The sequence below is a fragment of the Xiphophorus hellerii genome, chromosome 23 (genome assembly GCF_003331165.1).
Source record: "Xiphophorus hellerii strain 12219 chromosome 23, Xiphophorus_hellerii-4.1, whole genome shotgun sequence".
In the NCBI taxonomy this organism is placed as follows: domain Eukaryota; kingdom Metazoa; phylum Chordata; class Actinopteri; order Cyprinodontiformes; family Poeciliidae; genus Xiphophorus; species Xiphophorus hellerii.
In genome coordinates, this window is record NC_045694.1 from 27441954 (window position 1) to 27458611 (window position 16658).

The following is a 16658-nucleotide window of genomic DNA, read 5'->3' on the forward strand; positions in this document are numbered from 1 at the left end:
CCGTCACAAAGCACAAATCTCCTTACTTAAAAAATATGTGCAAACTTGTTGCCTCACTTTTCTTTTTTACAGTTGTCATTAAATTAACTGATAATTAACATTATCTTGCACAATTTTGGTGAGTGTAACTTCAGTTAACTTAATAAATCTGAATAATATGTAATTACTGGAACAGCCCAAAGGTTACTTTTTGCACATGTAATAAACCCCAAATCTTCCTGAAGAAACATTTTCATAACTTGAAACTACATTTATAAAAAAGAAAGCTTCTTGATTGGAACAGTTCCTGGCTTCTGCTTTTTTTTTATTCATTTCTTACTCAGACGAACGGAAGATATAGAGAGCAGTGATAGTTTTCTAACTGTTTCTCAGTAAAACTAAGAGTGCGGCTTGTCAAGAAAATTAACATACAACTCCCTCATGGTGCAGGGAAATGCCCATGAAAAAACCCGGCTTTACTGCTATAAGAGCTTTACTGCTCTGAAAATAGACCCATTCTTCACATTACTTCAAATTAACTAGGCTCATTTGTACCTCAAAATGCTTATAAGTAGCTGAAGAAAAGCTAAATCCACTTAATTTATTTGAATAAAGTGGACGTTGTAGAGGTATTACACTGTTTAATTCAAATGTATTAGTCTGACCTGCCCAAAGAGTCCAGGTCCACCTTAGTGTAGGACAGGTAGGCGTCGTACTCCTTGTTGTCTGGGGAGAGAAAAGAAAACAGATGATGAAGACAAACTGCATGGACTCAAACCCGTCGCTTCTCTAGCTGTGCTTCCGTTGCAAATGTAGGCAAAATTTTGTCATAAGCGGCATTTATGCTGACCACAAAACTGCGCAAATGGAAATTATGAAAATGAATTTGCCTAATTGAAACATGACAATATAGAAAAAGCTCATGTCTTTGGATAAAAAGTTTTTCCACTACGATGAGGTGGTTTTTCTGGCCATATCGCAATTGGTTCATTTCGCAAAACTGCAATGGAAACAGTGTTTTCACACCACATGAGTCACGTGATCAACAACCGAATGTCACTACGGGTCCAAACCGCTAAGAAGACGACAACAGGAAGTAATTGGAGGATGATGGTACGCATGATTTCTAATTATCACATGAACAAACTTATTCATGTGGGATTTTAATTACGCTTTTTATTTAACAGAAACACATCAATTGCAAAATTGTGTTTTTCCACATTAGCAGAATGTCAACAAAGATTTGTGCACCTTTGTAATGGAAATGGCGCCAATATTCCGCTGATATAAATCCCTTCTCCCCCCCGCAATTTCACAATTGTGGTGTTTCCATTAACTAAGAATCGCATGTATACTTTTGTTCACGCAATAAAGTCATTAAAACTCACTGTCCAACCACTTTCCGTCGTCTTCTTCTTTGTGGTTTGCGGCAGCAGTAACTTCCGGTTGTTGATCATTTGACTCGTGTGATGCAAACAAAGTGTTTCCATTGTAGTTTTGTGAAAAAAAACCAACCAATTTTGATATGGCCAACAAACTCCCTTATCCTAATGATAAAACTTTTTATTGACAATAAAAGGTGGCGCGTTTCCATTGGGCAAAGTTATTCACAAAATGTGAAATTATGTAGTCAGTTATACAACTTCTGGCTACTACTGTAGCATTTCTCTTAGAGAGGAATGCTGACTCCGTTTTCCACAGGTTAAGCGTTTCCCGACAAATACCATGAAGAATCCCCCGGAGGAATGCCGAGCAGCTCACCATCTTCAGCCTCGTCGTTCCCGAAGTGTCTGCGGTAGCAGAGCATGATTTCCAGGTTGTAGCACTTATAAAGCGCAGTTAGGATCCCCAGCAGCAGCAGGATGACCCCAAGGCCGCCCGCCAGCTCCAGGCGATACATATCTGCCAGAGATACAGCGGGGAGAGAACGCACAACCCATGAGATCCTTATCGGCTAACTGTGTGAGGAATTCCAGCTGAAGTGGGAGGTAAATACAGGTAAAAGCTTTTATTTTCGTGTTCTCTGATTTTACTTTGCTTTGTCCTTCTTAACAAACTACTCTGCTAACACCTGCGGGTATCTACGGCAACCTGACTTTCAGGAACAGATAAGCAGGAGCTTCAATTCCCTTCAGAGTGGCCCTTTTTCTAAGCAGAATCTCCTTCAGTCGCAAAAAAAGAATCTGATAATAATGGCTTTTCAGTTGGGATGATTATTTTTTTTGATGAGTCACAGCAGCCTCTAGAAGCATCATTCAGAGACCGCCAATCATTCCTATCGGTGCAGCACAGATAAAAGGAGCTGTGTGACTAAAGCAGAAAACTCTCCATAGACAAAGCAGACGGGTTGTTAAGCTAGGGTCAAATCAGCTAGCAGCTAACGACTGCTGTCTACTATGGATATTTGTGTCTTTCATAAGAGTGATTCAGTTTGAATGTTCATGATGAAAGACGAAATGAACAACCCACTTAATGCTTTAAATGGAGGCCAGAGAAGGCAGTCCTTGATGGCTGCATGGGAGGAAATGAATTTGAATCAGGAAAGGCTTAAAAAAAACCCTGATAAAGATAAAGCTAGGTATACAGCCCTGCTTAGCCCGAAGAGATTACTATCACTTCCTGAATGGAAGCGGTGGTGCTAGTGACATACGCACCGTCACTGCTTGATTTCATCTGTATAATGTCTTGCTTGGTTAGTTTTTATTTTAAGTCATTTCCTGTTTGACACGAGTATTGAATTGTAAAGCCCTTAGATCAGTGATGTCCAAACATTTTTCCGGTGTGGGAGCGGAAAGTATTTAGATTTTTCAGGTTCACCTGATCAACAGCAAACTAAACGCACATTATTTTAATAAAACAGAATGATTTCTGTAGAGAAATGATCTGTAGAGTTTCGATTTCGACTCAAATGGGCAGTATTATGTAAAATAGGCTTTTTGAGCATGTTATGCCTCATCAAAACAGACCTGGAGTGTGATGTGTTTGAGAAATCCTTTAATCTCCATGGCAACCACTCATCTGTGCTAAACGCCTGGGTGAACCTAGCTCCGCCTTCTTCCTCCTTCAGATCATCCACTCAGCCACTCAACTCCTTCAGACTAGCCAGCAGCAATTAGCAAACAACTGGTGGAACAGCTGAGCTCATTATAGGAGCCACTTCTCAGTGCAACAATGGTAAAATCGTTGTTAAAGGGTTAATAGAGGAGCCATGTTGTGATGACTTCCTGAAGGCGTAGTTTCAGAAAGAGCTTCTTAAAGAGACAGAGGCCCTATTTCAAAGCAATAAATTAGAAAGTCAAATTTCTTTGACTTTGTATGCTGGATATATATAGCATTTTTATAACAACTGAAGTAACATATTTAATTGATTGTGCTATACAATGATACTACGTGCCTAGAAAATACATAATATGCCCTTTTAAGAGTCTAAGGCGTTTACCAGTTGAAAAGACCCCAGTTGATGATCTTTCTCTTGATTTTTTTTTATGTCTTTTCAGCAAGAACAGGCCACGACTCTCTCACTTCATTTTGCCAAGTTAATAAATAGTCCTAATTGTTTTTCTAGTTTGCATAACCAGATTTAGAATAATCCAGCTAGCACAGTGTGACATGATCAAGTCTCACATGTTTCCTGACATTGCAGTTTGTGTTGAACTTGTAGATTTAGTGTTAAAGCTCAGCCTGTTAGAGCTTCTGTAACAAACACTTGAAGTTGACTTGATGTTTTGGGTCACAGTGCTTCTCTATAGGAACAGTCACTTTGCGTGAACTGTTGTGTGTTTGATCTACAGTGCATGCATACTGAAACGTTTTAACTGTTTGCTTCGGTTGGGTTGTGTGTCGACACTGACATGTTTGCTTCGTGAAACCATTCAAACTATTTTGTGTTTTGCAAAACCAAAAATTAAGAGAAAAAACCCCCCAAAAAACACAAACAACTCCTGCTGTATTACAAAGCGCCATGCCTTATGGAATCACGTCGACATGTCAGACACAATCTCAGACGCAGTGTGTGTATGAATGAATGATAGTGCCTTCGTAGGCAATATGAGTGTATGGGAGATTAATGGAACATGGCTGGTGAATGACACCCTGGGAAATATGATCCATTTGTGCCTCCCTCTCCATCACCGCATCATCCGACACAAACACACACACACGCGCGCGCGCACACCCCCGCATGCAAGTAAACACACGCTGGCTCTTCTCGTCCCCAACTTCTCCTGGAAGCACTTCATTCCACGACCACACTTTATTGATTTTTTCCAGTCACGGCGAGGAATTCTGCTCCAAATCCACATTTCAGAGTGCAGATGGGACTTTTCCTTCACACGGTTCGATACAGTGATATGTTTCCAATGACATAAGGCACAGGCTCAAAACTAATGCGTCAGCATGGACGGACAATAGTGAATAATAATAAAACAAGACTACTTCTAAGGTTTCATCAGACACGTTGCAGTTGAATTAGCTTGTATCTTTTTATCTTATTTAACTGAGACAAACTATATTAGTTTTGTTGCTGTGTTTGAAATTGTCTCTCTTGTAAATGAGATCTTGGATCTCAATGAGACAACCTGTTTAAATGGTCAAATGAAATCCATACAAGTATATTTTATTACAAAAGACATAATAAAAGCAAAGAGACGCATAGTGGGGAACATAGTAATAGCATAATGAACTGAACAGAAAGATCCAGCCAATTTTGATACGGCCAAAATAAAAATAAAAAACACTTCGTCCTAGCGGCAAAACTTTTCATCGAAAAAGTCTTTTTTTCAAAACTGCTGTGTTTCCACTAAGTACATTTGTTTTCAAAATGTCAAATTGCTCAATTCTATGGTCAAGGGAAACACAGCTACTGAGTGGCTAAATGGCCGAGTTGTTCAAGAACATCTTGAACTAGAACTCAAAGGTTTAGTCCTCACAGGTTAAAACTAAAATCCAGACTGAATTCAAAGTCCCAACATGCATCAGTTCTTCTTAACTGAACAAATGTTTTAGAAGTAAAAAAAAAGTGAAAAAGGTGGGTGTTATGTTTCAATTGACAATTGATTTCATGATTATGTTGCATTACTGACATTTCAAATGAATAATTTAATTTAGCCAAATTCAGAATAACGCTGCTTTCATTTGTTTGCTTTTCTGACTTATTTAGGAGAACTATTCTTTGAAAAAGCATTCGCTCTGTAAATACAAAATCTTAAAAAGTATTTTGGTTTATGTTCTAGTGCTGATTTCTTAGTTTACTTGAAATAAGACAAAAGTAACTGTTCAGCAAGATATTGGAGCTTGTTTTAAGAAAATAATTCCTTAATATTAACCAAAAAGCTCTTGTTCCACTGGCTGATTATTTCACTTATAACGTGAAAAATGTCTTGTTCTAAATGAAATGATCTGCCAGTGGAACTAGACCTTTTCCATCAATATTAAGGAATTATTTACTTAATGCAAGCTCAAATACTTTGCTAAAAACTTACTTGGAAGTTAGATTTGCCTTATTGCAGGTGCAGGAAGATATTTGCACCAGCAACTACACCAAAAACACTTGATAAGATTTTATCTTTGCAGATTTCTTCACATTTTTGCTCTTTTTTTTTCTTACCTAAATGATTCAGATCAACAAGCAAATGTCAACATCATCCATTATCTTCCACTTAATCCAGAGTCAGGTTGGGTTTGAACACCCCCCCCCCCCCCCCCCCCCCCCCGACGTTTTTAGGGGCTGATGCACAAAAATGTAATTAACTTTCAGACATGCATCGGTTCAAAAACAGGTTCAGTCTTCAAACAGCCGTTTTCTACTATTTCAGCTTTGGAGCGACCTGGAACATTTATGAACATTACTAACAAGCCAATTAAACACAGGGATAATTATGTCAAAAATGATAGCACCCCAGTAGCCATTGTGCCATTTTATTTTTTGCATTGCTTATGTGGAAAATATGGAAATAGCTATCATTTTTCAGCTTAATGTCATATCTTGATACTTTTACACGACTCTGCTTAAGAGTTTTATGACACACACAGGAACCCGAGTCAGTAGTGTGTGTGCGCACGTGTGTGTGTGCGCGCGCGTGTGTGGGTGTATGTGTGTGTGCGTGCTGTAGCCTAGTCATTGGGAAAGAAGCAGGTACATCCTGAACAGGTTTCCAGGTTTCATTGAGACAAATGAAACAATCAGACACACACACCCCCACACACACGCACACACACACACACACACACACACACACACACACACGCCTGTGGACAGTTTTTGAATCTCCAATAAGCTCTGTGCATGTCTGAACTGTAATATGAAATCATAGCGCAAAAAGAAAACCAAAAGATTGAAAAAGAAGAATAAATAAAGCTTCATACACAAATTCGAGACAGCAAACTTTTTGGCAAGGAACAAGTTGTTGTTTTTAGGTGAACAGGTTTTCTTTACAGGTTAGCAGTTTGTGTTTGTCAGACATCAATGTGACCTCAGGGCACCAAATCACTGAAGTACTTTCATTTTCTTTGCTTTCATGAACCCAGAGCCGCAGCTTGTGTGTTTTATTCTTGCTCACCACTTAATACAAAGCCAAATTTTCTCTTTGACAGAACGATAAATACATTTAAACTTAAGGCTGAAAATCTTCATGTTGCTTGTGTCAGTGTAGGGGCAATTTGGAGGAGTGTGCGATTCTTTATAGCTAAGAGCCATATCACCGTTATTGGTTCAATAAAAGTGTTTGCTGTTGTAAAATACAAAGTTACGTTTCTGTATTTAAACAAATGACTAAATTAAAACAGAAGAGAAAGCCAGTCTGATGACACGGCTAATACATTAGCTTTATTAAAAAGCTTTAGGTAACGAATTTTAAGATGATTAGTTTTTTTTAAAGAAATTCCCAATCTTTCTCTTTTTGTGCCTCAGTTCAAACTGATTCAGTATCCATTACTTTCTTTATGTTCTTTTCATTCAAATTTGAATTTGGGTAATTAATTTTGTTAAGTGACATACTGTAACTCTCGCTATGAGAGAAAAAGAAAATGAAATCAGCTTCATTTTCTTTTTAAAAATGTGTTTCCTAACACTTTTTATTTTTATTCTTTTCTTTTTGTTTGTAAAAAAACAAACAAACAAAGAAAAACTATGTCCACATTCACCACTATCAGAAAACTGAGGAAAATGCAACAGTGACGACTGATACCAGAAAAAGATAAATACAGAAAAGTAAAATAAGTTGGATAAAATGGGTGGTGGGGAGGAATTTCAATGATCATTTGAAAAATTAATCGAGTTAAAAAAAAAGAGAAGTAAATTCAGCCTCAGATCTCATTTTGTCATCCACACATTTGGAAGTTGTACGTTGTGCTTGTTTTCACTCTTGCATCTCATTTAAATGTATATAAACTGACCAGTTTTAAGTTTGACCTTTTGTCTTCTTCCATGTTTAAATTTCCATGTCATTTTATGTTACAGAATCAACTGGATAGAAAACAACTGAGACAGATAACAATAAAACCTAAAAAAGACACCAAGTTCATCTCTTTATAAAAAATACAGGTTCTGGTTTCTCTTAAAGTAATACACTCCTGTTTCTCACATTACCCACTACAGGAAAAGACATTACCACGTCTGACCAGCAGGCGTCTCTCTAACTCTACCTCCACCAGACGCATCGCTTCCACTCAGAGTTAAAGCTCAGGAGGAAGGGAATTAAAAAAAAAGAAGTCCAAGCAGAGGTAAGAAAAGCAGCAAATTTAACTAATTGCCAAATATGTGCTTTGTGGTAAAATGACCTCAGAATGCCTGCATTGATAATGAGACAGATTCAGAAATCTGTTTCTCCTCTCCTCCCCCTGTTCCATGAACGATTGTCAGGTAGTTTCCATTAGTAACGACTTACTACCTTCGTCTGAAACCCGAGAGCGAGCAGAACCTTAAAATTGATTTTTAACCGTGCTTTTTACTCGTCCGCCTCATAGAGAGGAGATGAACTGGTGTCTGTGGGCGGAGGGGGAAGAGAATGATTAAAGAAAGTTCAATGCGATGAGAAACTTTTTCCTCCTCCCAGAACCAAACACCAGACTGGCACCTTAATTTGTTCCACAACTTTCACTTTGTGTCCCACTGACTCATTTTTTTCTCTCAATTTGGTTTTATTAAGCAATATGTCAAAAAACCATATGCAGTATTCCTCAGCTGAACTGCAGGAGATGTTTTCTGGTTCTACACAGTATGGATGTGTGTCATCAGATGGCAATATTCTTCAATGCTTACATTTTATTTAATAAACTGATATGTTGCACACACACCTGACGTGATGTATTTTGTTGCCCAAAGTATACACAGGTTCAGTTAGAAAAAACGAAGGTTGAATTTAGGGATGAACTAATATGATAATTTGGGACGATATTGATATCCGATGTTAATGTTGCTGTTATGTTCAATAACAGATATTTACCTTTATTTTATGTATTTTACTGCCGTTTTGACACATTTGGAGAAGAAAACACAAGAAACAGATGGCAACAAGATAAAAATAAATGTTGGTTGTTCATATTGGTTCAGTTCTACTTATCAGTCTAATACCGATATGTTAAAAAATCAGAGATATCGGCCGATACCGATGTTAGCGCCGATATATTGTACATCCCTAGTTAATTTTCATTTGTTTTCCATCTAAAACTAGCTTTGCTCTTCATTTCACTTATAACCAGAGATGTATTGATGTGATATTAATACCCATATGAGTCCCGATATTGAAAAAAAATTCCAGATTGGTATCGGTGACAATGTACCTTATCCATGAGAGTAGATCTATTCAGTCTGCTTTATTATTAATTTTATGTTATATTTAATTGCACTTGCTGAATTAATTGAAAGACGGTTTGTTGCAGTTTATCTTATTTCATTGTCAGTTTCAGGTAATAAAATTTCCATTGGCTCTTATACTCCTAATTGAACTGACTGAACAGATTAAAGATGTGTTATTTTTACATGTTTGACCAAGCTTGTGAAGCTGTTGGTGTTTTTAAGTGTGCCGTACCGGTGCAGAGTTAGAAAATACATTTGTAATTCAGTGAGAATGCCTTACTTTATGGATATATATATATAAAAAAAAAAAAAAGGTTTTTGTACAGGCATTGTTGGGGATGCCTGTTTCCATTTAAATGCCGGTAAAAATCAAGAACGAGTTGTGTCTGTTGTTCAACTGGGAGTGGAGTCCCAGCTGTCATGCCACGTCATCAGAACGCCCTCAGTAACCGTTCTAAACACAGTTTGCTCTACCATCCTAAAACTATGTCCAAAACCTACGATGAAAAAAAAAGATCTTTCCACAGCTTTCACAAAACTTTGACCGGCATCAGAGGAACAATGTCTCCATCTGTCCTACCAGTTTGTCACTTTCTCTCTCCTGTCAGCTCCTTCAGTCTGTCTCCCTTCCTGCCCCGCAGCCCCTGCTAAGACTCCCGTCATGGTGGCTGAGGGCAGCTCTTTCTGCTCTGTCAGTTACGATAAGTGGACGGTGTGTGTACCGTAGGTGGGCGTGGGCGTGTGCGTGTGCACGCGTGCAACACGGATGCATCAAACCATTACCTTGGGTCAGTGCAGAGCGAGGGCACATCCTAATTCAATCACACACACACGCACACCCACACTCGGAGAATGAAATCAAGCTTTGCTAACGTGCGCTAACTTAGGATAACTCCTGTTTTGTTCAGGGCCGCCATGTTGCGTTCAGGGACCCAAATGCGACCCTATTAGCTCCAAGGATTTAGGCAGGAGAATCTGGAACAATTGGCCCAGTTAGTGAACTTTTACACAGAAAGAAGAGAAAGTTTGTAAAAGACTTTGCTTGTCTGAACAGTTTTAGTCATTCTAAGGCAGGGGTCTCAAACTCAATTTACCCGGGGGCCGCTGGAGGTAGAGTCTGGGTGAGGCTGGGCCGCATTCACACACACGGTCTCCTCAGCCGAACCTTTCTGATTGCCTATTACCATATTTGGCCGTAGTCAGGCGCTGTAACAGCCGTAATTGTGTAGTGTCTCTTTAAGATACTCTAGTATTGCTAATGATGTCAGAAGTATGCGCCACGGCTTCTCTGTAGAGAGCGTGGGAGAAACGTGCTAGACGGACATGTTAGCTCCCTAACTTTTTAGTAATGTTACGGGTTGTTTGGACGCTGCTCAAATTTCATGTCTGATAATATAGCAGCCGTTCAACCGGGCTTTGTAAGGCTGGTGAAGAGCGTATTTATTAAAGGACAACACTGTGGAATTCCCAGTACCAGTGTGGTTGTGAGTTTTTGACCGTCCTGACGAATCTGCCACCTCCTCTCCTCCCTTAAACACAACCCAAGCGTTACAGCGCCTAACCTTAATTACGTTACACTGATCAGCAACTTCCGGGTCCAGACTGGATGCTGAAGCACGTGAAGCGGGTGCGGCCGCGGAAATTGCGCATGTACCGCATGCAAATGACAAATAGAAAATGCAAATAGGCCCGGCCTGAGAGCAATATACTCCACCGTGATTGGTAAGTTCGTTCAGCTCCGCACACAACACTGAAAAGTGCCAATTATATCAAACTCGCGGGCCGCACTAACATTAAACTTTCACATTAAGGCGGGGGCCACAAACTATCGTCCCGAGGGCCGCAGTTGGCCCCCGGGCCGCGAGTTTGAGACCCCTGTTCTAAGGAGTTGGTGGCTAGGAGAGTAGAGAGTAGGTTGATTTTTTTTTGTATCAAAGTTCTGTAAGTGGGAAAATTACAAACACTCACTGTATGTTTGACTAAACCCAAAGAAAGCAGCATCTCCAGCAGAGACGTAACAAGCTGATTATATATTCGTCTTTTGTGGCGTTTCAATGCGCCTTCAGCCTCAGACGAACAGGCTGGGCTCCCTCTGAATCCCGTCAATCAGCCAGGCTGCTCGTTTCGGCAAGCAACGATTCTGCGTTAAACGTGTGTTTATGCATCTCTGAAGAAATGCAAAGCGGATCTTTTCGGTCACAGAATGGTGAAAGCAGAAGTTTTTGATAGAATGTGGCTGGTATTTCCCACTAAAGTAGACAAGATTGAACACATAACTCAAAATATATTTCTGAGTTCTGCACCAATATTGATGACCTCTCATGAACATTTCAAGACCCAGTAAGTTGTACATACTGGATTTTCTGGATTATAAATTGCCCCGGAATATATTATATCAAAAAAAAAAAACGCATCTTGAAGATAAAAAAAAAAGTGGTATGTAAGTTGTTCTGGACTATAAGTTGTAGGATCAGCCAAACCTTTAGAAAAAGTGCCACTTAGTCTGGAAAATACAGTATTAATAAAACTGATCATTTGGTAATTTATGACCAAACTTGAAATATTTTTAAAAATGTGTCTGCGTTTGTTCTAAAACTCCTGAAAAGCAGGTGTTGCTGTATCTCTATTTTTGAGTTCATTTGTAACTACAAAGTTAACTTTTACTTTGAAAGCTAATAAATTGATCAAACTACAAACAGACTTAATTTATTTACATCTTTTCTAGTCATAGCGACTACACAAAGCAAGTTGCACTCACTAATTCACATTCATGCACCGATATGCAGATCGGTAGACAGCTTGGAGTTAAGTGCCTTGCTCAGGGGCGCATTGACATGTGGAAGGAGGAAATCTGACCCGAAACTTTTGGATTACAACATCACTGTTATTGCCACTGAACTGCAGTTACCCCAACATGGTGAGATAGAAGCACTCAGCAATATTTGTCTCAGCAACACTAGTTGATTTGGTTCATTATGAGAACATTTTTGACCGAACAAAAAAATATTCTTCCTTCATGAACAAATCAAGGGGCGCCATAACTTTCTCCAGCTGGACAGAAACAAAATTGAAGTTAATATCTTTGGAACGATCTAGAGTCAGTTTACAGCTTCTGTTATTACAGCTAGAAACTAGAGTTCTGACTGAAATCTGGGTGTAGTGATGTGACCTGCACCGTCAGAGACATAAAGACAGTTACAAAGTCGGCCTTCCATGACCTGAAGAACATTTCCAGGATCAGAGGATCTACAGAAACTCATTCAGGTTTATCTTTAATCGCATTGATTACTGCAACAGTGTCTACACAGGCCTGAATAAAGGTCTTATCCTTTTAAACAAATAAGAGAATTCAACTGCTTAGGCACCATTTGACCAGTGGGGGCAGCACTGAGTCTGTTTTTGGCAAAATACTGCCGAACTAAATAAATTTACACAAAAATGTCAAAATTCTCACAGAAACGTAAAGTTAGTTACACTTAAAAAAAATACTGCTGTTAGTTTATAAATCACTGGTGTTATTTGAACCTTCTAGACCTCCCAGGTTCTGGTTCTGGCTCTGCTCTGCATCCAGAACCAGAACCGCACCTGGAGAAGCGGCATTCAGCTTCTATGCACCATAAATCTGGAACAAACTTCCAGAAAACTGAAAAGATGCTGAAGCACTGATCTCAAAGCTAAACCCCGGCCTGTTTAGAACTGCCTTTGATTTGCAGTGAGTGAAAGATTGATCAGCATATTTGATGTGTATTTGCTTGACGATCTTGATGACGGCGTTTGACAAAATCTAATGTTTGTTGCTTGTTTCATGATTAGTTACTGTTATTATGATTTCACACACTGAACTGCTGTGTTGCTGAAAGGCTTTTCAAATAAACTTGTCTTGATTCCTTGTTTCTGAAAACTAAAATATGACAGACTTTAAAAAAAAACTAAATGTTTTCCTTATTTCACTTACTATTGCTTTAAATCACCTTTGTGTTACTTTATTCTTCCTGAAATATTACAAACATTTTTAAAAGTCCCTCTTTATATTTTGCCTCCAGTGTTTATGGTACCACTTCTAGCTGTACTCTATTGAACCTTCTTTGACAATTTAATTTCTATGTTGTCATTTTCAGCCTAAAATAAAGGCGATTATATAAAACTCTCTCATATAACTGTAGAATATGTCCAATTTCCCCATGTCTGAAGTTTACTTGGTGAAATTTTGAGAAACCAGCAGACCTGAAGTCCTCGATGAGCTACACGCCGACTGCACCGCCTTCTCAGCTTTGAAGCTGGAGTTAAATCAAGGTTAAAGCGTTTATCTGCTGCTCACTTTCTGTCAGTGTGAAAAAATCAGAGAGCAGATATAGATGAGGAAAAAAGAGACTTCTATTCTTCAGGATTTGGATTAGGGGGGGAAAAAGAGAGCGACAAACCGTATCTCTACAGTGTTGTGTATCTTCAGACATCTCTGAGGTTTTAGGATTTAAAGAAATAATTTAGAGGAAAGCAGAAACGAGAAGAAAGAATCATGATAGAGTGTTTTGGAGCAGAGCAGTCCAGAACCCAGCCTGAGCTATTGATCGAGGTCACTTTAGGGTCCTGCGGATAATGAGGCCTGTTTAGTCCTCTGTATTCGTTTGCCTAGAAAGTCTGATTTGTTTGGGGAGGTTCGAATGCATCATCAAACTCTGGTCCGACTAAAAACGTTGGTCTCGGTTCAGTTGAAGTGAACTCCGGTGTGATTCGAATCCATGTGTGAACGCCGAGCAGACCGGAGACCGCTCCCAACGCAGACAACTGACTGCAGTGCAGGGAATTCTGGGTAAATATAACCAAAACAAACACACTAGAGAAAGAGAAATCCTACAACAGCTAAAGTCTGATGCCGCTACATTTTTGTTCACATTTCATGAAGAAGGAAGTTGCGCTCATGTCTTCTTCAGAGGTTTTTGTGCCATTTCCTTGGGTGGTTCTTAGTGCAGCGCCACCACAGGTGAGGAGGGGAACAGCTTCTTCAATTAGTTCAGTTCGCTTGACTCAGTGCAGTGTGAAAGCGAACCACACCGGGTGAAAATGTAACAAATGATGCAATTTTGGTCCCTTTTGAAACTTGAGTCTACTGGACTATCTGGTATTAAAACACCACACGTTTTATTTGACTTTTTTTTTCCAAAATCACTTTAAAAGTTCTAAGACTGATGAAGAATGCTTTTAAAGGCTCAGTCAGTATGCAGAGATGAGGAATGTTCCAACACTTTTCTGCCAGTAACACATGTACCCTGGAGTGAAGCTTCCTGTTTGTTAGTTTAAAGCTTTGGCTGTGTGAGCGTGCATGCATGCGTACGGTTGTATGTGATTACACTGAGAGTAATGACAACTCCAGGACTCTCATCCCGAACCCCTCTGGAAGTGCCTCAGGCTGCGGGTGCCTCTGGTGCCGGGGACGTACCAGAAGACAGATTTGATTTCTAAAGCAATGCGGCGGGAGTCAGATGTTTAAAAGAGAAAGATGCGTTTCTACTCCTCCGCCCTCCTCCACCTGCATCACTTTTCTCCTCCTTTTTCCCCCAAACTTTGTCTCCGTCTGCATCTTTCCGCACTACCTCTCTCTGATTTCTCGCCTTGTTTTGCCTCCCACTGCTCTTCTGCCTGTTTATCTTTTCCGGCGTTTTTCGTCCCTACATACTTATGCTTCATACGGAGGGCAGTCACCCAGCTCTCTTTTCTTTCAGAGATCTGAGCTTACCATGACAACTCATCTTCTCCTGCAGCACTGTTCTAACACTCTTAGCTTCTCTCTGTCTCTGTAGTTTTTTCTTTTTTTACTGTTGAACTTTGACTCACACCGGCCTGTTCTCTCTGTTCGCCAGATGGAGAGCAAGATGCGGCATGAAAAGAAGCTGCACCCTCATGCATATTTAAAGCAGCAGCTACTTTGTTTTACAGTTAAAGAAGCTCTTAAACCCATTTGACTTTTTCAAATTTCGTCTTGTTTTTACCAAAAACGTGCATTTTATCTGAATTGTGTCATAAATCAGCTCAATGTAATGCGTTAACGTTGCACTTTCTTTTCCAAGACCATTGAGCAGGTATGGAAGCATCCAAGAGACTCAGTTAGGTAAAAAATAAAAGCATCTGGAATAAAATTTTCTCTACAACTAATCGTCATGACTGAATGAATTATTTTACAAAGAACGGACAGAAACTTTCATCTTCTAAATGCACAAAGAAAACCTAAATGTCTGGGAGCCAAACATGCGGTTCTACAAAATACTGACTAACAGGGGCTAAATAAAAATGCACACCTCACTTTTCAGTTTTTATATTTGAAAAAAATCTATGAAAAACAATGTCAATACTCTTTCAATTCACAATTATCTACTTAATTGTTTTGGTCGCATAAAACCTCCGGTGTTTCTCCCACTGTAGGCTCTGAGCAGCCAACGAAGCGAGCGGCGTCCGGCCCCGTCTGTCTGCAGATGGATTCGCCGGTTGTTCGGGCGCCACTCCTTCTCCCGGCTCTTCCACATGATCTAAATCAAGCTTCTGACGAGCTTTCGCAGATAACTCCACGAGAACGCGCGCGTTTAAAGTCTTAATTACCTCGGAAGCGCCTTTGCATCTCCAAATATTTATCAGGCCAGGAACGGCGGCGTCGGCCCCGGAGCCCGAGGGGCCGACGCCGCGTTAACAGAGCCGAGAAGAGGGATCTGATACGTCCCAGGTGACTGGAGCAGACGTGGGTTTATATTTAGTGAGCCTGGGCCGAGCGTGAAAAATAAAGCGCCGCTTTAGGGAGAACGCACCGTGAAAGCTGCAGAGCTCCTGAATGTTTATTATAGTCCGTCTCTCACAGTGAAACGGGTTGGACTCATTAAAATGAGCCAAAAATATAAACACAGGCTAATATAGCTTGGACATGAGGTGGCTACAGGTGAATGCTTCAGTTCAATTCAATAATATTTCAGAAATTAGATCAAATATATTGAATAATGGATTAGAAGAACTTTTTTTTACATATTTAAATAGCCAGTTTTGGATAATAATAAGGTGAGAACCAGATAATTACCAGAGATTGAACTTCAGTGTGTTATTTAATTTTCTCCAAATGGATTTTATAACCCAGGGTTGCAGAGCAAAGGCAATAATAAGACAATCTCAAACATTAATAAAGGTAAGCCAATGCTTTGATCCAAGGTGACGAAATGCATATTTAACGGTTATTGATGGATTTTGTTTCCAGGAATCAGGTTTTGATAGTTTCTCTGAAAAACGATGAATTTAAGCTTCAGCTACAAGAACACGTTTGTGTTTCATCCCACGGTGCCGTTACGTTTAACAAATGTTAAAATGCATTTAAAATGCATAATGGGGAATAAACTGGATTTTAAGCAAAAGAGGTTTTAAAAACATAAAATCAAAACACTTTATTTACTGTCAGTTTCTGTTAACTGGAGATGTAGCAGCTTCGGTCGTGACAAGATTCCATAATATTAGAAAAAATACTTTCTTCCACAGTTCAGAGTGGGATCTGATCAAGAATCCATGGAGGGACATAAAGATTAGGGTGATGGTAAGGAGGCTCTCCGACCTTCAAGACTTGAAGCTCAAGAGGAAAAAACTGGTCAGCAATTATAGGAGTTTGAATTATATATATATATATTTTTTTTAATTCTGGGAAATATAGCTGATGATTTATGTTCTATCAATAATGTATCACTTTCATACAGCTGATATTTTCTCACTTAGAAAAAGCGGGATATTAAGGCCACACTAATAAAATACAAAAAACAAATGAATAAATTATTCTCATAATATTATGAGAATAAAATTCAAATAATGAAAATAAAGTAGTATTATGAGAATAAAGCCGTAATATTGCTACTTTACTGTTTAT

At 39.3% G+C, this 16658-nt stretch overlaps 1 protein-coding gene across 4 annotated transcripts in view; it reads right to left on the reverse strand.

The window, feature by feature from the left end:
• Positions 1-16658, reverse strand: part of il1rapl2 (interleukin 1 receptor accessory protein-like 2) — a 389317-nt gene that overhangs the window by 12714 nt on the left and 359945 nt on the right. For all 4 annotated transcript variants that reach the window (XM_032554863.1, XM_032554861.1, XM_032554864.1 and 1 more), the window contains exons 10-11: positions 1741-1881; positions 645-705 (exon numbers count right to left, since the gene is read on the reverse strand). In XM_032554863.1, the coding sequence (XP_032410754.1) occupies positions 645-705; positions 1741-1881 (202 nt within the window). The remainder of the gene's footprint in view (positions 1-644; positions 706-1740; positions 1882-16658) is intronic.